This window comes from Loxodonta africana, chromosome 22 (genome assembly GCF_030014295.1).
Source record: "Loxodonta africana isolate mLoxAfr1 chromosome 22, mLoxAfr1.hap2, whole genome shotgun sequence".
Classification (NCBI taxonomy): domain Eukaryota; kingdom Metazoa; phylum Chordata; class Mammalia; order Proboscidea; family Elephantidae; genus Loxodonta; species Loxodonta africana.
In genome coordinates this window covers 21,319,195-21,342,199 of record NC_087363.1, presented here as the reverse complement: position 1 = coordinate 21,342,199, position 23,005 = coordinate 21,319,195, and the positions used below count along the sequence as shown (strand labels likewise).

Here is a 23,005-nt window from a genome sequence, read left to right as displayed (position 1 = left end):
GGGTGCGCTGGATGGGCTTCCTCAGCAGAGGTTTGGACTTGGGAGAGATTGGGGCGGGGGGCGGGGGTAGGGCCAGTCCCCCCGGAGGGAGGAGGCTGTCGACAGATTCTGGAGTCACCTAAGAGACAAGTGGGTTGGGGGCCCTGTAGAATTCATTCTTCCTTTTGCCACCCTCTGGCTAGGAGCGGAAGCTGTGTGCTCACCCCCGGCTGGAGATCTACCAGCAAGACCAGATCCATTTCATGTGCCCGCTAGCACGGCAGGGGGACTTCTATGTGCCCGAGGTCAAGGAGACAGAGCGGAAAAGCCGGGGGCCTGTGGAGGCTAGTGACATCCCTACGGATGGCACAGGTACAGGGGGTCGGGGAGTGAGGGTGGGGCCTGCCTGCAGCCCTCTCCTGGAGCCAGGGGCGTGGTTGAGGAGGCCCCTCTCTTGGTCTGGGTTGACAGAGGTGGAAGAAGGAGACACACCTACCCCTAGGGCCCACGTGCAGAATTGTCTCTTCCCAGATGCGTGGAGCCACATAGATGTGGATTCACACACATTACCCCTAGCAACACAGATGCAAAGACCCTGCCCAGGTTCTCTTCAGATGCCACAGGGGCACCCTTAGAGACACAGATCTCAGGGAGTGGGAGGCTGACACTGCTCAGTGAAGGAATCACTTGAGTGGAGCTCATCAGGAAGTAAAATTAGCACTGGATCTAGAAGGTAAGGAGAAGAACAAGGTGTCCTCCTGGTCCCAGTGTAGGGTCCCACCCAGGGCCAGCTGCTTTCTCCCTGTCAAAGCTAATGGGTACAAGCAGGGGCAAGCCCCCAGCCAGATACCAGAAAGAGGGGAGCCAGGTGAAGCCTGCTGGGCAATGGCCTGACCTAGAGTGAGTCTGGCGATCAGACCCCTGCTCTTTCCAGGGGAGCCAGCCTACCTACTGGCAGCCTTAATACCCCGGATGCAGGCCAGCAGGTTTCCCGCCTGATCTCAGCCCACCTGTCTGCTATTGTTATGACCTCTTGTGACCTCATGGCTGTCCCCAGGAGTGAGGGGCCCTGCTGGTGACATCCCAGATGGTGCCAGGGAGCCCAACTCTTGGCCATCCTGATGGAACCTGGTATGACTCCTTGAGGTCCGTGACCTCTGGGAGTGGTAAGGGCTGGGGGGAGACGGGCTGTCCCCCTTCACCTCCTCCTTTAGGAGACTTCCTTGGCCATCCAGTCTTCAGCAGCCAAGGTCACCCTAGAGGGGCATGTGTTAACAGGGGCGGGAGGTATTGGGAGGCAGTCACCACTCCCTAGGGCCCATGTCCAACAGAGTTAACTTCATCTGCCACTTAATTACCTCCATGGGGCTACTCCCACCCGCCTGGCTGTGCCCGGCAGACACTCTTCAGTGCCACTACTGTGGGCACAGGACATGGCACAAGGTCAGCAGGCCCAGACAGGGCAGGAAGGGGGTGAGCCTTGACCTTCCTACAACCTCCCTCTGCTGCCTGCCACCCCCTGCTGGACCCACCCACCCAGCTTCCTTCCTTCCAAACACTGCCTGCCAGGGGTGTTGAAGGACTGCTTGACATCCACTGCAGCTGGCTGCAGCCACAGCTCCACCCCCACCCCACCCCCACCTCCTCGGCCTGTCCTCCCCACCAGCCTTACCCGCCCACTCCTGGCGTGGGGACCAAGAGGTCTGCGCATCTCACGGGATATGTCCTGACACCCAGGGTGGGCCTGAGTGTCTGTCCACCAGATGCATGCCACTTGCACAGCAGTGTGTGGCAGGTGCCCGGCCTGCCCAAGGCTTGGCCTGTCCCTGCCTGCCTCCCCGCTGGGGCCCCGGCTTGGGCTAGGAGGTGAAAGAGGGTGATTAGCTGCCTTGCTCCTGTTATTACATTGATGTATTATTTAGCTGCAGAGAGGCGATGAATATTTGATCTTCTTGCATCGGCTGTGGGCAGAGGGGAAGGGAGGGACCGGGGTGAAGGTGGCAGTATCACGTCCCTGCTCCAGCAGCCCTGGGGATTGAAGTGGTGCCCTGCCTTGTCTGGTGTCCTCTCCCCTGAGACACAGGACCTGCTCCTCTGCAGACCTTGATGGGCTGCAGGGATGCTGCTTCTCTGTCAGGGGCCCCTTTGTCAGAAGTGTCTACATGTCCCTAGGGTGTGTCCTAGCTAGCTGGGTCCTGACCTGAAGGGGAACCCCTGGGCTGTCCTCTGAGCATTCCTAGTTCAGCAGCTGGGTGGGAGGAGGTGGCTGGCTGGTAGGCAGCCAGGTTCCTGTATGGGGTCCCAGGAGAGCTGTTGGATAGGTGATCAGGCAGGAAATGACAGTTCAATGGGGCCAGGGAGAAGCTATCCCCCTCCTTCCAGGCCTGCAGTTCTCGGGTCCCTGGTTATCATTTAAGGGTTGACTGAGCAAGGGACTGGAGTCCTGGCCCAGGGTCAGAGTGACCATTCTCAACCCAAGGCTCAGCCTGGGCTTCCATGTACATGTCTCCACCACTTTGCATGCCCCTGGCCCCCTTCTTGGGGCCCCAGCAAGAGGAGGGCCCTTGGCCAGCAGATTGGCACTTCCTGGGCTCACTTCATCTCTGCCAGTAGGGACCAGAGGAGATTCTCTCAGGACTGAGGGGACTGGAGGAGCAGACCCCAAGTTCCCCCACCCTACCGCAAGCCACGGATGAGGCTCAAGGAAACTCCAGGGTCCAATCCAAATGCCAAACAGTCCCAGCTGTGCCTGGCTCAGGGCTCCATCACCATGGAGATGGGAGCTGGAGAAGCTGTCCCACCCTTTACCTTCTGTGATGTTCAACAGCTGCCCACCCTCTGCACAGGAAGGGAGAGGGCATCAACCTTCCCAGCCTGGATTCCTACACTTAGTGAGGCTGAGCTTTTTGCCACTCTCCCGCCTTCCAACTAGCATTCAGCACCCCTGAATGGGGGAGATGAACTGAGGGTGTGTTGGGGGCAGAAGGTGCAGGCCAGGCCCTGTCCAGGGACTCCCCAGCCAGCGGCAGTGTGCTCTCAACGTCCCCTCCTGCTGCCTGTGGCTCAGGAACCACCTGTGGGTGGGGTGGGTGGGTAGGGGCTTCTCTGGTTGCCCCAGGCAGAGCAGAAGAAAGCCCTTAAAGGGCCAGCACTCTTTATTCCAGTGCCTCCTTCCTCGTGATTGGTTGAGCAATTCTCAGGAATTCTCTACCCTTCTCCTGTCCCTGGGTCTCCTGTTCCAGCCCCTTCCTCAGGTGAGGGCTCAGAGGGCCCCCTCTGCAATGGGCCAGGCCAGGGGCCAGCTGACTTCCTGGACATGGCTCCTCCCCTGGGAGCCAGCATGCAGGGTGGGGATAGCCACAGGCCTCCTGGTCCATTCTCCAGTCCTCTCGCCTTCTGGCAGTGTTCTGTGTAGCTGGCCATGGACACACCGCCCTCTGAGCCTGAACTGGGTGGTGGGGGGGGGCGGGTACGGACACTACTTGGGCCTCTTTGTTCTCCTCTCCACCCTTCACCTCAGGGCTGAGTGGCCCTTAATGGATGGGGGTGTGGGGGAGGCAGGGGCTTTGTGGGAGTACCGGGAGCTGAGGCTAATTCAGGGTGTGGGGAGGAGCCCACAGCAGCCACCATCTCTTCCTCCTCCCTTTCTTTCTCCCTGTTGTGTCCCTCTCCCCTGTCTGCAGCCAGTCACAACAGAGGGGAGAGGGCAGCTGGGAGGAGCCTCCTGAGCTGGGGCAGCTGTATTATTCATGAGCTGACGCCTGCAGAGTTGCTGGCCTGGCCTGGCCTAAGGGCCTCTGCCCTCTCCCTGGAGGAGGTTGGGGGTCCTGGCTCCTGCTAACCTGCCCTCCCTCTTCTGGCTACAGGAGCTGACACGAGTGACACGAGTTCTGTAAGCCTGGAGGTGGGGCCTGGCAGCCGGGAGACTTCAGCCACCACACTGTCCCCTGGGGCCAGCAGCCGCTGCTGGGACGACGGTGACACCCGCAGCGAGCATAGCTATAGTGAGTCAGGTGCCAGTGGCTCATCCTTTGAGGAGCTGGACCTGGAGGGCGAGGGCCCCCTGGAGGAGCCACATCTGGGCCCTGAGGTGGAGCCTCTGGGGGCTAACAAGTGGCCCCGGGAGCCAAGTACCCCTGAGAAGGGCGAGGAGTAACCCAAGGCCCACACCTTCCCGGGGCGCAAATGCTAAGGAACTGAACAGACTCCAGCCCTCTTCTTCCTTCACTTCCTGGGCCTGGGCTGGCACGAGGGTCCAGGATGACCTACTTTCCCCGCCCCAGGCCTCTAGCTAAGCCTTCTCTTCACTGCCCTCTTGGCTACCAGGGCCAAAGGAGCCAAGGGCTATTTTCTGCACCAGCCCGCGGGGCCTGTCGCCCCTGTTGTGTTTTTTCAGACTCACATGGAGCTTCCAGGACTCAGAATAAAGCAGATGGTTTTCTTGTTTCACCTGGATCTGTGCTGTGCATTTATTTGTTTGCTCTACCTTGGGGAATCCTATGCATATAGCCAGGAGCAGGCAGGAGCCCCCCCTAATACAAGGAGAGGAAGGAATGTGGCCAGGTGCCTGAGGGGTAGGGGGGCGGAGAGAAGGGGTGCCCCACTCCCCTGCTCTGTGGCCCCAGTTGACAGCTGCCCCTGCATTGCAGCAGCCCCAGAGGCTCCCTGGGGGCTGTTGGAGGGCAGGCAGGGGCAGGGGGTGCGAGAGCTGAGTGGAGAATGGCCTTGGACTCAGGAGTGGGGAGCTCACAGCTTGCCATTGTCTGCTTCCAAGCAGTGCCTTTGTGTCTGTGGCGGTGTGTTGGTTCTCAACCGATACCTTCCTGGCTGTCGAGGACGTCCCTGCTGTGCCTGTGGGTGCCATGTTCTTGCACGTGTGATGCACACACATGTACATGTCTTCTTCCATTTAGTACATGCAGCCATGTTTGGGGCTGCCGTCCGTGTTCTGGGTGAGTCTGTGCCCAAGTGGACAGCAGGATGTGATTGTGGCTGGATGTGATATCTGTGTGGGTGGCTGCATGGCTGTGTGGCCATGTGCATGTGTTGTTGTGCTTTGTGTATCTGTGTGGTTGTGTTACAGGGGTGTGTAAACCTGGCTAGTCGGGAGCGTCTCTGTAGTGGCTTTGATTGTATGCAGCTACGTGTGTGTGGCTGTGTCTCTACAGCTGTGTGCATGAGGCTGCATTTTCTTACGTAAAGCTGTGTGTTTTGCTCTGTGTCCATGTATATAGCCATGTATGTGGGCATGTCCACATGTACAGCTATGTATTATGGCTGTGTCCCTGTGTTCAGCTGTGTATGTGGTTGTGTGCTTATGTGTACTGCTATGTGTGTGTGGCCATGTCCACATGTATAGCTATGTGTGTGAGGCTGGATTTATGTCCTTGTCTGTGTGTACAGCTGGGAATGGTGGCTGTGTATAGTTTGTGTCTAACTGCATGTCCGTGAGCTGTGGGGGGATTGTGCAGCCCACTTGCTGGGGCTGTGCATAACCGTATCTGTGTTTATAAAGCCCTGTGTCTTTTGTGAGGCTGCCTCGGTGAGTGGGCTGGAGCGTGGCTGGGATGGCTGAGCCGCTCCTCTAACCTGGGCACCCTCCTGCTGTCAGTCCCTCTGCTGCTGGGGCCCGTTACTCACTTACCTGAGGGAGTGGCACTCTGCACCATCCAGGGAGGGGAGAGCAGCCGGTGGCAAGCCAGAGCTGGAAGACAGCGTGTCTGTCTCCCTAGCCTTGTCTGACAACTCCGAACCTTTATCTTGCTGTCACCTCACCTCCCATTAGCGATCAGGTTTGTGTTTGGTGTGTCTGTTTTGTTTGAAAGCTATTCTTTCCAGAGCAGTGGGGCATTGGGTTTCTCTGTCCAGGCAAAAAGCTCGTCCTTGGTGATGGTCACCCCCTCCCCCAGCTGCCGCATGCACATGTGGGTGTGTGTGCCTGAGAGGCCTGGGCTTGGCATGTGCTCATTAACATGCGTCTGAGCTGGCCTTGGCTCCACTGACACCTGTGGAAGAATGGGCAGTGCCAGGGGACTGTTCGTCAGGATGCTGTGCCCCTCAGTACTTGTGCGTGTGACACTGGGGGGCAGATAGCACAGGCTCAGGCTGGATCTAGGTGCGGGTCCCCTTCCCAAATCCTTCAGCATTCTGGCACTACAGCTGGAGTACCCAGCGTCCCCTGCCCAGGGGAGTCCTTCCCCGTCCCAGTGTGGGAGGGAGGAGTCAAGAGTGTCTTCTCAGAGCTGTCCTCCCTCTGCTCTGGCTCCAGCCTGGCTTCCTCCCACGCAGCAGCCAGTTCCAGCAGCCTTTCCCCAGCCCCTCCCCTCGCAGATCCCCCTGCCAACCCCAACATGTCCCACAGGGTTGACCTTACCTAGCCCCTGGCCCTGCCAACCCCCCCCCCACAGGTTGACCTCTCTGCCATAAATACACTTTGCACATGAGAGTGGGGTTGGAGGGCAAGCTAGGGAGGTCAGGACTAGGTGGGTGTGTTGGGGGAGGGTCGCAGCTTTAAAGGTCATCTACAGGAAGGAAGGGGAGGCACCATCCTCTGACACCCCGCCCCCCAATACCTTCCTTCTAGCGACTCAGGCTGCTGTTCTCACGGGGATGGGGAGGGGTCAGGGAGGCAAGGACATGCCCCCACCCCAGACCCGGCACGGGGATCCAGCCGCAGTCCTTGGGTGGGGAGGATGGATTTAAGGACAGCGATAGACTCGCGGGCTTTGGGCTAAGCTCTCACCTATCTCCCACATGACCCCTCTGCCTGTCCTCCAATGTCAACCCTCAACCCTAGGACCAGCCCTTCTGTTCTCACAGATGGAACTCAACACGGTGCGCACTTCCGGGGTTGAGTGGCCCCGACCTTCCCAACCCAGTGCCCCGTGCCTGCTGCTCTCCCGGACGAAGACCGCGGGGTGCAGGGGTCCGCAAGGCACCAGTTCCAGCGCAGAGCAGGAGTGCCCGGGGATTCAGCACCACGCGGCGGACAGCTCCGGGCCGGGCGGTCCCGCGAAGAGCGGGAACCGGTTGAAAAGCGCGGGGCGAGGGGCGGTGGAGGGGTCCGGAGGGAGGCGGAGGCCGGCTTGGGAGCCGGAGACCCGGAGTGGGGAGGGAGCGAAGGAGGGGCTGGGGGCGGGCCGGGGCCGGGGGCGGGGCGGCCGCGATTGAAAGCGGCAGGGCCAGCGAGCGGGCGGAGAGCGCACAGCCGCCGAGCGAGCCGGAGCCGAAGCCCCGCGCCTCCGGCTCCTCTGTTTCTCTCCGCGCCAGAGCCGGGCGCGCCAGGTAGGGTGAGTCGGTGGTGCCTAGGCTACAGCCGACCTTATGGTCCAGACCCGAGTCCCGGGGACCTGCGGGCCCTCGAGTTTCGGGGCGCCCGGGCCGGGACTGGCCGGGGCGTCCAGACGGCGCTCGCCGGGAGCTCCGGGAAGCGAGAAAGCATCCCCGGGCGTCCCGCCTTTCTTCCCCAGAGGAAGCGCGCCCTGCATCGCACTCCCTCACTCCTCCTGGTCTTCCTGCTCCTCGGTCTTTTGGACTGTCATTCTGTCTGTGTCCCTAGTCTTTGTCTCAGCCTCTCGGCTTCCCTTGCTTCCCGCCGGCATTCTGTGGCCCTGGCACCGGGTCTGTCCGCCTCCCGGGTTCTGTCCCCTTCTGCGCCTCTGACCTCCCGACCAGACCTCCCCTGTGGAGAGCTTGTGGTCTTGACCGGTTTTGGTGTCAGGCCCCATCTCTGTCTCTGTCCCGTTCTGTGCTGGTTTCCATCCCTGCCTCTCTCCTGTTTGCCTGGTTGAGCGGCTCCTTTCGGTGGGCCCCCTTGATCTGGGCACCAACAGAACGATTAGCCCTGAGGAGCTGAGGGGGCTAAGTGAGGCGCCCCAGTCCCTGTGGCCAGGAGCTGGGGCCCTTGAACTACTTTTTGTCTTTCTTCAGCCTCACTTTCCTTTTTGATTCTGAGGAAAGATATACATCCCTCTTTCCAAACCTGCATGATTGTGAGAGCCTGTGTGGGGTCGGTGTCTGGAAGAGCAACTGGGGCAAAAATGATGGGGGTGCAGAGTGGAAGAGGGAGGAAGGGTGTCTTTGAGGACCAGGGCCAGACTGGACAGGCCCTGAGGATGGGGATATTGGAGATGGTGTCTTTCTCTGCTTGGTACTCAGCTGAAGAGAAAACTGAGGCATAAAGTCTCGAACAGCATCCTATGTAGAGCTAGGGACTCCAGAAGTCACCTGCAGCACCGCTTTGAGATTCTGACCACACAAACGCTCTCCCTACTCACATCTGCTTGCCCTGTTGACTTAGGACCTGTAGCGAATTGGGCATCCCTCCTAGAGGCCATCCTCTGCACTTTGCTGTCTTACCCCCAAGTGCCTAACGTCTGTAGTCATCCCTTCGTCAGGAGGCTCTGGGCATGGCTTTTGAAGAATCAGAGACTAGGACCATTTGGTGCTTACTTAGGTTTCAGTCTCCCCAGGGGTTGGAGACTGTCCCTTAGAGATTCTCTCCTCCCTCTTCCCTGATAGGTCCTTAGCTAGCAATGCTCCCTCTCTGGAAATCAGGATGGGGACTGATCCCCAATTTTGTTTGATATGGCCTCTGCTGCAAAGGCATTGATTTGGGGGTTCTGGGGATTTTGTGCAGGATCTCAGACACCCTTGATTCACAGAGGGCTTAATGTTGGCTGGGGTCTTTCATCCACTGTCTGGCCCCCACTCCCTGCCTCCCTTCCCCTCTGCTGAGTTTAGGATGGGCACAGGGCTTATCTCCATCCCCAGATCAGGTCAGGGCTGAGAGACAGGCCCTGGAGGTGCTCCATGAGCTGCTCAGTCTAGTTAATGATACTACTCTTTCCCTGGCTCCCGAATCCCTGGGAAGGGACTGGGGGTGGGGGGCGGGAGGCAGAGTCAGAAGTGCAATTGCTGTCAGTTTCCACTTCGCCCGGTCTGTCTTTCTATCTCTCTGCAGGAGCTGGGCCCCTTCTCATCTCTCTTCCTGCCTGTCCTTTCCTGGCCCTTGCTTCCCCCACTCTTTGCCTTTGCTGCTTCTACACTCATCCCGTGGAGGTCCAGGTCTGCTGGACACATCCGTCCCCTTCTGGGCCATGGGATCGTTGCTGGGGCTCCTGGCGCTGCTGCTGTGGGGCACTGTGGCTGAGGGCCCAGCCAAGAAGGCGCTGACACTGGAGGGGGACCTGGTGCTGGGTGGGTTGTTCCCTGTGCACCAGAAGGGCGGCCCGGCGGAGGAGTGCGGTCCTGTCAACGAGCATCGCGGCATCCAGCGCCTGGAGGCCATGCTTTTCGCTCTGGACCGCATCAACCGCGACCCGCACCTGCTGCCTGGTGTGCGCCTGGGCGCACACATCCTCGACAGCTGCTCCAAGGACACATACGCCCTGGAGCAGGCGCTCGACTTCGTGCGGGCCTCCCTCAGCCGCGGCGGTGATGGCTCACGCCACATCTGCCCCGACGGCTCTTACGCCACCCATGGCGATGCTCCCACTGCTATCACTGGTGTCATTGGCGGCTCCTACAGCGACGTCTCCATCCAGGTATTGTGGCAGCCGCCTGAACAAGGGTTGGGGAGGGAGGCAGGAGGCAGAGGCCCGGAATTCCCACAAGCAGGGTCTCCCGGGCTGCCATGCACTGGAAGGGGAACTTGAAGCTTCCTTTGAAGCTTTTTACAGAAGAGTAAGCAATTGCTCCCTCACTTAATGAGGGTCAATTTTTAGAGACTGTGTGAGAAGACCACCCCCCACCCCCCTTTTATTTACTCTTATTTGACTGTTAAATAGCCCTGAAAGGCTTAATAGCTAGGCCTTGGGAGCCAGGACTCCAGGTTTGAATCCTGACCTCCCACTAATTGCATGGCTCTAGGCTGGTAAGTTCTCACAAATTGTGCCTCAGTTTCCTCCTTATAAGATGAGACTTATAATATTTCCACCCATAGGGTCGTGGTGGAAATTTAATGAAATAATATATGTAAAGCATGTTAACAGGGCCTGGCAAGTCATAAGGACTTAATAGTAGCTGCTATTGTTATTACTAACCCATTTTAGAGGCGAGGAGACAGAGGCTTGGTGGTAAGGTGGTGGCAAAGCAGAGATGTGAACCTAGGGCTCTCAGCCAAGGCCCTCCCCATCTATCATATCATCTCTTCCCTGATCGGAGAAGGGTGGACAGATAGAAGCCAGAAGCAGTTCAGAGAAGAGAAGCAGAGGGGTGGGGGTGGGGGTCCCAGGAGGAAGGGAACCCGAGTGTGTATGGGGGTAAGGAGGAAGGCTACCCCAAGGCCCCTGGGGTGCAGGATTTGAGGGGGTGAGGAAGAAACCCCTAAGACCGGGGGTTAAAGCCCCTGCATGTGCAATGACGGCCCCCTCCTCCTGCTCTCCCACAAAGGGTCAGCAGAGGGCGCCCTGTAGCGGATGTCCCTTTGCAACTCCCAGGCAGTTCTCTGGCTTGCCTGGCTACCTTAGCCCAGGTGGGGTTGTCCGTTTCAGTCTGGGCTCCACCTCTCCAGGCCCAGACTCTTATCCTGCTCAGTGCTCAGCATAGGTTGCTGGAAGATGAGGCCAGACCTGGAGCGGGGGAGGTGCAGAAGAAGCTTGGATGGGGCCTGTTTCCTTTAGGAGGCTGGCTGAGGGCATTGCCATCAGAGGCAAGGCCAGGGACCTAGACTTAGAACACTTGTTCATGAGAAATGAAGCAGGAGTCTGAACCATGGAGTCAGCTTTAGGCCTAGAGAGGGGAAAGAATTACCTGCCCTGCCAGTCCAAGCTACTGGAGGTGGCCAGGTAGCAGCTTTGGACAGGTGTGGCTGTGCCAGTACTGACATTTGCAGCCCTGCCCAGAGGTCAGGGATAGGTGGGCGGCCTGCCACCTGCTGATTCTGGGGCACTTTCCCAGAAATTCTCTTTAGGGACCCATGCATTCTTCTCCAGGGGCCCAGTTATGTCCCCTTGCCCTCCCCCTTCCTCCACCTCAGCTGCCCATCTCCTGTAGCAGGGTCCATACCTGGGGATCGACCTACCTTCTCCTTGTCCTGGTCAATGTGCAAGGCCCAGCCCTCCATCTGTAGGCTGTGCCTGCCCGTTACTGACTCCCCTCCATTTCTGCCTCTCTTTTTTGCCCATGCCTCTGTCATCTTCCATATGCCAGGCACTGTGCATGATTGCTTCCATCCTCTCAGCAGCCTTGTGAGGCAGGGATGAGAAACTGAGGCTCAAAGGAGTTTTCTAACTTGCCCAGCATAGTCAGAGCCTGTCCTCCCAGCCGCAAATCCAGGACCTAGCCCTTTCCTGTGTGACTGGTCATGCCCTGCTCTTGCCCACCCACCATCCTACCAGGTCCTTAGCAGGACCCCATCTCTGTGGGTGGGCCCCAGAGACCTGAGGATGGGGGGTGGGTGCCAGGCAGTCGGTGGTAGAGCAGGAAGCCTTTTTTTTGCAGACTCTGGTACCCACAGGAGACCAGTCCTTGGGTTCCAAGTGCCATGGGCTGCTTATGTCTGGGTCTCCCTTCCTGGGTAGTCCTTTCCGTCTACTCTCTCCATCAGCCCATCATTCGGGGTTATCTGCCCCCAGACAGGTAGAGAACACAAGAGCACTGATCATCCCAGAAGCCATTGAGTGCCTCCTCCTGCCCTTGTGTAACCAGATGCCAGCTCCCTCTGTCCCAGCAGTCAAGCCTTCCCTTGGCTCCACCTTTGCCATTTCCTTGGGCCTGGAGACGGACAGCAGAGGAGCTCAGGGGTAGCTCAGGCTCAGGCTCTGCGCCCTGGACCTTCTCCCTCCAAGCCTTTGAGAAGGGATAGAAAACTCCTTTCTCTCATGGGAAAGACATACCAAGTCAGGATGGCAGGTCTTTTTGGAGAGGGTGGCCTCAGGGCTGACCTCATGGACCCTTGACCCAGAGGTCCACTAGCTTAGGGGACACATCTGTCTCTAGTGTTTGGCCTGGTCTCAGGTCTTTGGTCTCTCTATACTTCCCCCAGGTGGCCAACCTCCTCCGGCTATTTCAGATCCCACAGATCAGCTACGCCTCCACCAGTGCCAAACTGAGTGACAAGTCACGCTATGACTACTTTGCCCGCACCGTGCCCCCTGACTTCTTCCAAGCCAAGGCCATGGCAGAGATTCTCCGCTTCTTCAACTGGACCTATGTGTCCACTGTAGCATCTGAGGGGGACTACGGTGAGACAGGCATAGAGGCCTTTGAGCTAGAGGCCCGTGCCCGAAACATCTGCGTGGCCACCTCGGAAAAGGTAGGCCGTGCCATGAGCCGGGCAGCTTTTGAGGGAGTGGTGCGAGCTCTGCTGCAGAAGCCCAGCGCCCGCGTGGCCGTCCTGTTCACCCGTTCTGAGGATGCCCGTGAACTGCTCGCTGCCACTCAGCGCCTCAACGCCAGCTTCACCTGGGTGGCCAGTGATGGCTGGGGAGCCCTAGAGAGCGTGGTGGCAGGCAGCGAGGGGGCTGCCGAGGGTGCCATCACCATCGAGCTGGCTTCCTACCCCATCAACGACTTTGCCTCCTACTTCCAGAGCCTGGACCCCTGGAACAATAGCCGGAACCCTTGGTTTCGTGAGTTCTGGGAGCAGAGGTTCCGCTGCAGCTTCCGACAGCGGGATTGCGCAGCCCACTCGCTGCGGGCTGTGCCCTTTGAGCAGGAGTCCAAGATCATGTTCGTGGTCAACGCAGTGTATGCCATGGCCCATGCACTGCACAACATGCACCATGCACTCTGCCCCAACACAACCCGCCTCTGTGATGCCATGCGGCCTGTCAACGGGCGCCGCCTCTACAAGGACTTCGTGCTTAATGTCAAGTTTGACGGTAGTGGTGCTGGCCCTCGGAGGGGGAGGGGGAGCAGATGCTTAGGTCCCATTACTTGGCTAAGGATGGCCATCCACAGAGCCTAGAGAGGGTACGACTCGCCCAGGGGACTGGTGTCGGAGGCCAGGGATGGCCAGGCAGAGAGGGCTCCAACTGGAGCCATGGCTGAGGCTCAATCTTCTGAGGTCCTTTCAGAGAGTAGACATCTGGTCTGGTCCTGCCACTCAGGGTTTCTGGCTCCTGCTTGCGCCTTGCCCTCTCCCTCCTGCCTCCTTATCACGCCAGGGGTAGAGGCCAGGGGAGCACAAGCCTGTTCTGTGACAGCCAGAATAAGGGTGGGTTGAGGGTGAGCATCAGGATGACGCTCCAGTCCCAGGGAAAATGTTTACTCCTAATCTTGATTTCCCTCTCATGAGGGCCAGTTTCCTCAGTGCAAAGGTTGTTTTAATTAAAATTCCAGTTTTAAAAAAAATGACCCAGAATCATCACCACCTTCGGGAAGAAGTCACGGTGGGAACAGTGGGAGGGGGAGCCAAGAGCTCAGAAGGGCTAGCAAGCACAGGCCCAGGGCTAAGACTTAATAATAATTTCAGTAAGATTAACATTCAGAGTTATGATAGGGTCATGGCAGGGGCTAGGGCTGGAGTCTGGGGTCTGACTGGTTGATGTTAGAGCAAAGTTAAATTTAGTCTGATGGGCTTGGGTGGAGTTTATGGTAGGGTTAGAGTTGGATTTTGAGCACTTTGGGGTTGGATGGAAAGAGCAAGTGCTTGGAGGGGACCTGGGTTTTTGAATCTAAGTGACATCACTCACTCACAGGGCCTCATGCACGTCATCTGCCTGCTCAGAGCCTGATTTCTCACTGGGACCCGGGATGACGGTAGCCTTTGCTCCAGAGCTTGGCGGGGAGATATGAGGTTCACAGGGGATGAGTGGCTGGGGAGTGAATGGGGTTTGTGAGCTGCTAAACACATTCTGGTGAACGTCAGTGGTTGCAGGTGACTGCTGAGGTTGGGATTCACTGGGATCCGTGTTAGGAATGGTGGGGGCTGGAGCTGGGGTTGGAATTTATGGGATTAAGTGGGACCAGGCTGAACCCAAGACTAGGTTTAGCTTGAAGTCTCTGTATTAAATTTGGGGAGAAGACTGTGATACGTGTTGTGATGAAAGGGTTTGGAACCTGGGTTGGTGTTTGACTTGGAAATGGTTGGAGACTAGGTCTAAGATTTGGTTTAGAGGGGCACAGTTGGGGAATCAGTGTAGCCATTAGGTTTAGGGAGACTTCTAGCTTTAAGGTGGGGTTTATATTTGGGGTCATGTTGGTGAGGCTTGGGGTTTGACGTTGAGGCTTAGTGGTAGGAATTTGTTATAGCGTCTCATTTGGAAAAACAGCTGGGATCAAGCAGGGCTTTAGTTTGGGGTGAGGATTAGAAAATCCAGTGGTGGCATGAGCTCTGGGGTTTGGATTCCATGTTAGAATAAGAGTTGAAGTAACAACAGAGCAATCCACTAATTCAACTTTCTCTCACTTCCCTCCCCTACTCCCAGCCCCTTTCCGCCCAACTGATACCCACAGTGAGGTCCGCTTTGACCGCTTTGGCGACGGTATTGGCCGCTACAACATCTTCACCTACTTGCGGGCAGGCAATGGGCGCTATCGCTACCAGAAGGTGGGCTACTGGGCAGAAGGCCTGACCCTGGACACCAGCCTCATCCCATGGGCATCACCCTCGGCCGGCCCCCTGCCCCCCTCTCGCTGCAGTGAGCCCTGCCTACAGAACGAGGTGAAGAGTGTGCAGCCAGGCGAGGTCTGCTGCTGGCTCTGCATCCCTTGCCAGCCCTATGAGTACCGGCTGGACGAGTTCACCTGCGCCGACTGTGGCCTGGGCTACTGGCCCAATGCCAGCCTGACTGGCTGCTTCGAGCTGCCCGAGGAGTATATCCGCTGGGGCGACGCCTGGGCTGTGGGGCCCGTCACCATCGCCTGCCTTGGCGCCCTGACCACCCTCTTTGTGCTGGGTGTCTTTGTGCGGCACAACGCCACACCAGTGGTCAAGGCCTCAGGCCGGGAGCTCTGCTACATTCTGCTGGGCGGTGTCTTCCTCTGCTACTGCATGACCTTTGTCTTCATTGCCAAGCCGTCCACAGCAGTGTGCACCTTGCGGCGCCTTGGCTTGGGCACTGCCTTCTCTGTCTGCTACTCAGCTCTGCTCACCAAGACCAACCGCATTGCACGCATCTTTGGTGGGGCCCGGGAGGGTGCCCAGCGGCCACGCTTCATCAGTCCCACCTCACAGGTGGCCATCTGCTTGGCACTGATCTCAGGCCAGCTGCTCATTGTGGCTGCCTGGCTGGTGGTGGAGGCCCCAGGCACAGGGAAGGAGACAGCCCCTGAGCGGCGGGAGGTGGTGACCCTGCGCTGCAACCACCGCGATGCAAGCATGCTAGGCTCGCTGGCCTACAATGTGTTCCTCATTGCACTCTGCACTCTATATGCCTTCAAGACCCGCAAGTGCCCCGAGAACTTCAATGAGGCCAAGTTCATCGGTTTCACCATGTACACCACCTGCATCATCTGGCTTGCCTTCCTGCCCATCTTCTACGTCACCTCCAGTGACTACCGGGTGAGCCGCCTGCCATGGAGAGAGGGGGCAGGATGCTGAACACTTTGCTTCCTGGCGTCTCATTCAATCTCCAACAGGTTAAATCCTCACTCAGAGCACATAGGTTGTAGTGGCCCAGTTGGGACTGGACCCCAGGGGAAGGTGGGAGGCTGAGTGGGGCTTGGGGAAATGGCCAGGGAGGTGGAGGAGTTAGAGAGAACTGAGAAGAAATTTCAGGACTCAGATGTCATTCCCTAAGCTGGGAGGAGATGGGGGTGCAGAGATACGTTCCAATGAGCAAGGGCGCTGCCCTGCTCAACTGAGGGGTCAGCTGTGGAAGGGGAGATGGAGCCCTTGCTCTTGGGGAGCTCCCGAGCTGATTGGGGTCTCCAGGGGATTAACTAAAGAGTTAAGTCAGGAAATGCTGTTGACTGGTTTGGGGTGACAAAGGGTGGACCCCCAGTGACAGTGCAGAAGAGGGAGGCGTGTAAGTATCTATGTGGTATGTATACACAGGGGATCAGGGAGGGCTTTTTGGAAGAGGAGTTCTTGAACTGGGCTCTGTGGACAGGCAGGCTTGAAGAGGTACGGTCAAGGAAGTGGAGGAGGGCAGCCAATAAGGAGATGGATTAGAGCAAGGGGTCTACTTTGGCCTCCTATGTTTGGGAGGAGAGGCACAGTGGCGAGAAAATGGGAAGAGGTGAAGGTGGAGCAGGATGCCAGGGCTGTCAAACCACGCAGCTCCGGAGGCCACCATGCTCCAGTGCCCCCTGCAGTTGTTCAGTGCAGCACAGTGCCCCCTGAATTTGTGCGACATGGCAGCTTGGGAGAGGGGAGATGAAGCCAGAGGAAGTAGGAAATGTGAAGTTAGGAGGGTGGTGGGGGAGGTCTCAGGTTAGTGCTGAGGAGGTTAAAGCAGGTGAAAACTGTACCCTAGTTGGTGGCTTCCAAGCAAAGGTCCAGCTGGCACTGAGTTTCTCAATGGGGTCTGTAAGGGGAAATGGCTGCTTCAGATGGGGCAGTCAGAGAAGGCCTCTTTGAGGAGGTGACAGGTGAGCTGAACTCCAGATGATAAGAGGATCATCTTGGTCAATCATCACTACTCTGGAGTAAGCTCTGTGGCTCTCCCCATTTTACAGACGAAGAAATGGAGACTCAGGGAGGTTCAATCCCTTGCCCAAGGTCACCCAGCTGGGAGTGCAGAGCAGGGTCTGAACTGACAACCTTAATTAAAGGAGCAGGAAAAGTGAGAGGAGAGCCCCTGCAAAGGCCTCTTCCCCCAGGACAGAGGTGTGGTGGTGCATTGCTGGGGGCCAGGGATTTGGCTGCTCTGTTCGCACTTGCTGGGCCACCTGCCCTTGTGGTGGAGGCCAGGGCTGGGAGGGAATCTGCTCTGACTCAGCTTGTATTTGCATATGATTTACATACCAGTCCTAGGCAGCTAAGGACTCAAAGGAGACACACACACACTCACAAACACATGCACTGTACCCACCCATGGGCGTGCACACACACATTTGTGTGTATATGAACACACACATACACAGACATGCATGCATGCACTCCACATGCACACATGTGCACACACCCTGCACACTTGCACCTGCGCACACACACCCGCACACACCACTCCTATATAGGCGTGTGTACCCATGTACCCACACAGATACACATGCACCTCCATGCGTGCTTTCCACACCTGCACACCCCCATGCCCCTGCACATACATGCATGCCTGCCTGCTCACCCCTAGGGGCTGGAACTCTGGGCTCCCTAGAAAAATGGTCCACTGGGCCTGACCCTGGGACCGTCCTAGAAATCCTCTGGGGGTTGGCAAATGGACTAGGGCCCAGTGTTGGGTGCTTACCGTAGTCCTCGCTGCCCCACACTGCCTGCCTTGGCCTTTGGGATCACAGACTCATCCTTGACCGGTGCCTGCTCCCCCTCCCTTAGGTACAGACCACCACCATGTGTGTGTCGGTCAGCCTCAGCGGCTCTGTGGTACTTGGCTGCCTGTTTGCACCCAAGCTACACATCATCCTCTTCCAGCCGCAGAAAAACGTGGTTAGCCACCGTGCGCCCACCAGCCGCTTCAGCAGCGCCGCCGCCAGGACCGGATCCAGCCTCAGCCAAGGTCAGCGTCAGCCCTGAGCACCTCCTCCACCTAGGCCCCCCCGCTTTCCCTGCCCAGCCCCTCAGGCATTTTGGGGCACTCCCCAGCTTGCTAAGATTTCTTGGCCTGGGGCGAGGGGTGGTGGTACCCCAGATGAGGCTGGACAGGAGTAGGCGGGAGGAAGCCTCCCTCAGCAGCTCGGCTTTCTTGCTGCCTGCCCTACATGGAGGACCTGGGGTAGGCCTCAAACACACCTTCCTTCTCCTAGGGTGTGGCTCCCAGTTTGTCCCCACTGTTTGTAACGGCCGTGAGGTGGTGGACTCCACGACCTCGTCGCTCTGAGGATCCCACACCCCTGCGCCGACAGCTTCCGCGTCCAGGGCCAGGAGGAAGTTGGCTGAAGCACTGCAATAATGCCTACCCCTCACCCAGTCACCAGAGTCATGACCCACCTACCTGCCCCAACCTTCAGAGTCAGAAGTCAGGGTCCTCGTCCTGGGGCCTCTACCACGGCCACTGACCTCCCTTGCCGCTGTGTCCCCTCCTCACTGGCCCAGGGCTCAGAGGGAAGCAGCCAGGGTCCTCTCTGCCCTGGAGTGGGGTGTGGGGTGGGTGAGGGGGCGCTTTGGCTGAGGACTGCAGGCCCCAACCCCCAGTCAGCAAAGGTGCTTCCAGCCCTGCCCCTTCCCCCTTCTAGGGCCTTTTTTATTTTTATATAAGTTATTCTGGGATTGGGGGAGATTAGTGGGTGGCCCTTTCTTCTCCTGTACGGTAGTCAGTCCTGTGGTTTATTTTGTATTATCTGTAAATAAAGTGTCTTTATTTTAAAAAAATCACTCTTTGCCCTTAACCCAGGGAGGCCCCTCACACCCGCCCCAGCCCCCAACCTTCCTTCAATCATGCTTATTGACTATGCCCTGTGCCAGGCTCTGTGCTGGATGCTGGCTCCTGAAGCCCACCAGGACAGACCCACTTCTGCCTGGGGCGGGGTGGAGGGGAGGGAGATGGAAAATGAATAAACCACCCTCCCTTAAAAGAGCCACCAGAGATCAGCTGTTCAGGGGAGAGGTTTCCTTGGGAGTGGGGATGGCATGGGCGCAGGGGGGTGGGGCAGGAAGAGTAGCTGAAGGCGGTCCATTCTGTGTGAGCCCTGGGAACGTGGGCTCTTCTGCAGCTGGTCTGCCTGGTGCTTGGAGGAACCACTGGTCAGCACCCAGCCAGGCTGAGCGTTTGGTGAGGAGGGAGCCAAGAGAGATACGAGGTCAAAGGTCGACTGTTCTCATGGAATGAACAAAGCCAGCAAGAGCTCCTGAGAGGGAGGTTGGGAAGCAGGAAGGTCAGAGGCTGGGCAGTTGGAGAGGCCAGCTGCTATCGGGTCTGGCGATAAATTGGGTGAAGGGGACCTTTCTTCAGTCCCTGGAGTAGCTCTGGTCCCCTGGTGGGGGCGTGGAGCCCAGCACCCTTGGGTATCCCCATGTTTGCAATCTAGGGCTTACCAGTAGAGGGCGCGGAGGCAGGCTCTCGGCCACAGGTCTCAGGCCAGGGAATGGCTACCCTCATGTGGCCTAGAGGGCAGTGGACATCAAACCTACATAGAAGAACAAGCAGCTTCTGGGGAGCCCCCAGACTGTGGTATCTCAGAAAGATGAGGACCTGCATTAGCAGGGCTCATTTGTTTCCAAAGGCTGGCAAGGCTGTGTAAGTTGGGTTAATAATTAGACAAATGAAAACAAAAACGAAAAAAGAAAGTCACAGGGATGGTTCCCTCTCCCCAGCCAGCACTTGCACTGTAGGGTTGCCAGATACAATTCAGGATGCCCAGTTAACTTTCAATTTCATATGAACATGGAATAATTTTTTTAGTATATGTATGTCCCATGCAATATATGGGACATACTTAAACTAAAAAATTGTTCCTGGCTTATCTAAAATTCAATTTTTTCTTTTTTATGAATCAACTCGACGGCAACGGGTTTTTTTTTTTAATTTATTTTTGTTGTAGAGAATATACTCAGCAAAACATACACCAATTCAAGTTTCTACATGTACGATTCATTGACATTGGTAATATTCTTTGAGTTGTGCAACCATGCTCACCCTCCTTTTCTGAGTTGTTCCTCCCTTATTGGCATAAACTCACTGCCCCCCAAGATTCCTAACTAATCGCCTTTGTCAGTTTGATTCCATAGAGATAAATCGTAAAAGAGCACAATGTTCAAGGCAGACATTCTTTACTAGTGAAGCTAAACTATTGTTTGGTTTCATGAAGACTTCAGGGGATATTTTTGGTTTAAGATCATCCCAGGGTAATAGTTTCAGGGGTTCTTCTAGCCTCTATGGCTCCAGAAAGCCTGGATTCCATAGGAATTTGAAATTCTGCTCTGCATTTTTCCCCTTTTCATCAGGATTCTTCTATAGACTCTTTGATCAACATGTTCAGTAATGGTAGCCAGACACCATCCGGTTCCTCTGGTTTCATGGCAAAGGAAGCAGGTGTTCATGGAGACAGTTCTCTTCCTCCTATTCCTGACTCTCTTTCATCTGTTGCTCCAGGCAAATAGAGACCAATTGTTGTATCTTGAATGGTCACTTGCAAGCTTTTAAAACTCTAGGCTTAGGCAGGGAACTAGGAAGTAAACCAGAAGCACTAAACATGTTACTGGGCCGATTAACTGGACTGTCCCATGAAACTATGACCCTAAACAGCCAAACAAAGGAACCAAATGCCATGAGGTGTTTGGTTGTACATAAGCAGCCTCAGCAGCTGCTCTTTTTTGTCATTATTGTGAGTATATCTATTACACAACTTTTGCCAATTCAATTTTTTACAAGTGTACAACTTATTGATAGCAGTTACATTAATTGGCTGTGCAACCCGACCCTTAATCAATGCAATTTTTCCATCACCATCCGTAAACCAGAACTCACTACTCCGTAAGCAATAAGCTGTCCCCTTTCACCCCTCTTACCCTGCCCCCATAACCACTAATACACTTGGTCTCTATATCTTTGCCTGTTCTTGTCTTTTTATATAAGCGAGGTCATATAATATTTGTCCTATTGTGATTGACATTTCACTCAGCATAATGTCTTCAAGCTCCATCCATACTGTAGCTTGTATCAAGGCTTCATTTCTCCTACTGATTAGGTAGTATTCCATTGTATGTATATGCCACATTTTGCTTATCCATTCAGCTGTTGATGGGCATTTAGGTTGTTTCCACCTTTTGGCAATTGTGAATAGTGCTGCAGTGAACATTGGTGTTCATGTATCTGTCTAAAATTCAAATTTAACTGAGCATACTGTATTTTCATTTGCTAATTTTGGGAACCCTATTGGGGTGGTCTCTGGTTTAACTCTGTGGCACCGAATGACCCAGGCCTGGGTGTGGCCAGCAGGGAAGGCCAGACACCAGGGCACTGTGCCCTATGGGACCTGTGGCACTGGCCCCTGCTTCCACTGTGGCCTTTTTTTTCTGGGTCTTCTTGCCAAACTGAACCGAGGGAACATTTGCCCACCCTCCCTAGCCCTGAATAGGCCAAGGGGGCTCTGATTCCCTCACGCCCAGAAAGCAACTCTTCTTCAGTTTTTTCTTTTTTCTAAGTAGGAAATTAACATGGTTCACAGCTAACAGGTCTCAAAGGTTATTTGGTGAATAAGCTTGATCCACCTCTGTTGCTCATCCAGGGGAAAGGACCCAGAAGTCTGGAGGGAAGGTTTAGGAAGGGAGTGAAGAATTCCTAAGGGCCCCTCCTCACGTCTATCAGCACACCCCCTTTCCTTCTGGCTCCCTCCTCACTTGTGGGGCCAAAAAAAAAAAAAAAAAAGCAACCCCACTGCTGTTGAGTCAATTCCAACTCATGGTAACTCCATGTATGTAGAGCAGAACTACTTCATTGGGTTTTCAAGGCTGTGGCCTTTTGAAAGGTCTCCAGGCCTGTCTTCCAAGGCATCTCTGGGTGGGTTCCAACTGCCTACGTTTTGGTTAGTAATCAAGGGTTAATCATTTGTGTCATCCAGGGACTCCACTTGTGGGACAGGGCCTCTTCATTTTTTGTCTTGTCCTCTCAGCAGCTTCCTCAGCCCACTGCTCCCACCACCACATCACATGACTCCTATTCCCCCTCCTCTGCCCCAGTGTTGTAGGCATCCTAGCCCCCTTAACTCTCTGTACACACATCTCTCAACCTTCACTCCACAACTCTTAAGCCCAACCACGTATTACTAACAACAGGTCCCTCCAGCACCAGCCCCTTCATCCACCTCCCAGTGCTGAGTGGCCTGGGTTCACCTCTCCTCTCCTCTCCAACACCGCGGTCCAAGTCCCACAAAGCCCTGACACCTCTGCCTGAGAAGAAGATGGCGGTCAGGGATCCCTGCTGGGCTGACCCTGCTTATGTTAGACTTGGAGTCCTCAATGAGAAAGCCTTGCCCCTTCTGGGGACTGAGAACCAGAGAAGCCATGTGTCTCTGTTATTTAGTGCTGCTACAACAGAAACACCACAAAGTAGGTGGCTTTACCAAACAAAAATTTGTTTTCTCACAGTTCAGGAGGCTGGAAGTTGGAATTCTGGGCACCCAGCTCTAGAGGAAGGCTCTCTCTCTGTCAGCTCTGGGGAAGGTCTTTGTCTCTTTTTAGCTTGTTTCTTGGCTCCTTGGTGATCCTCATGTGGCGTGGCATCTATCTTCCACCAACTGTGCTTCTTTGCTTCCTTGCTTAATCTGCTCGTTTTATATTTCAAAAGAGATTGACTCAAGACACACCCTACACTAATACTATCTTATTAACATAACAAAGAAAATCCTATTCCCAAATGTGGTTATGACCATAGGAATAGCAGAATTTACAAAGTGTATTTTTAGGGTACACAATTCAATCTATAACCCCAGGCATTTGGGTTTCTCTCCTGCCCTGGCGAGCCACCCATCCCTCTGAATGGACTGTCTGTGAGTGTGACCAGCAATTTGCTTTACTTGGTAACTAGTGTTTACCCTGGGGCATGGTTTTCTTTCCCTTCCTTCCCCATCCCTTGCGTTGGTCCTGTGAAAACTGCAGGATAGCCCTCACTTTGTCTGGTGGGCCTGACTCTATCTTACTCTACAGTGAGTCCCTGTGGCTTGAGTGAGAATGGTCAGGCCACTCTGTTCACTATTCCGCCAGTCCCAACACAAGGGCGGTGTGGAGTGAAGGGTGGGAAGAAGGGGTTATCATGTTACAAGGGCAGCTCCGAGGAGGACTGCCATCCCCTATTCGAGCCCTCTCCAGGGGCAGATGATTGACAAGCTACCACAATCCAGGCAGAAGTCGATGCGTTAGGCAAAGGTGGACGTGTTAGAGGCAAAAGGTGGGGAAGAGGTTCATGTGGAGCTGGGGGATTACAGGGAACAGCGAATAATATCCAAGCTCCTCTACATCCCAGGATCTTGTGGGTAAACCTGAACCTCGCCCAAGCGCCGCATTCACCTGCGGCTCTCCCATGATTCC

General features: G+C 55.9%; 2 protein-coding genes across 3 annotated transcripts in view; both read left to right on the top strand.

The window, feature by feature from the left end:
- Positions 1–4,428, top strand: part of TEX264 (testis expressed 264, ER-phagy receptor) — a 37,424-nt gene extending 32,996 nt beyond the window's left edge. For both annotated transcript variants that reach the window (XM_003410077.4, XM_023547651.2), the window contains 2 exons: positions 183–351; positions 3,846–4,428. In XM_003410077.4, the coding sequence (XP_003410125.1) occupies positions 183–351; positions 3,846–4,135 (459 nt within the window). In that variant the 3' untranslated portion in view covers positions 4,136–4,428. The remainder of the gene's footprint in view (positions 1–182; positions 352–3,845) is intronic.
- Positions 4,429–7,174: 2,746 nt separating this feature from the next.
- GRM2 (glutamate metabotropic receptor 2) lies at positions 7,175–18,358 on the top strand. The gene is made up of 5 exons (XM_023547650.2): positions 7,175–9,524; positions 11,966–12,803; positions 14,352–15,427; positions 17,360–17,540; positions 17,788–18,358. The coding sequence occupies exons 1-5, from the start codon at positions 9,078–9,080 to the stop codon at positions 17,859–17,861; spliced, it is 2,616 nt and encodes an 871-aa protein (XP_023403418.2). The 5' UTR covers positions 7,175–9,077; the 3' UTR covers positions 17,862–18,358.
- Positions 18,359–23,005: the final 4,647 nt, after the last annotated feature.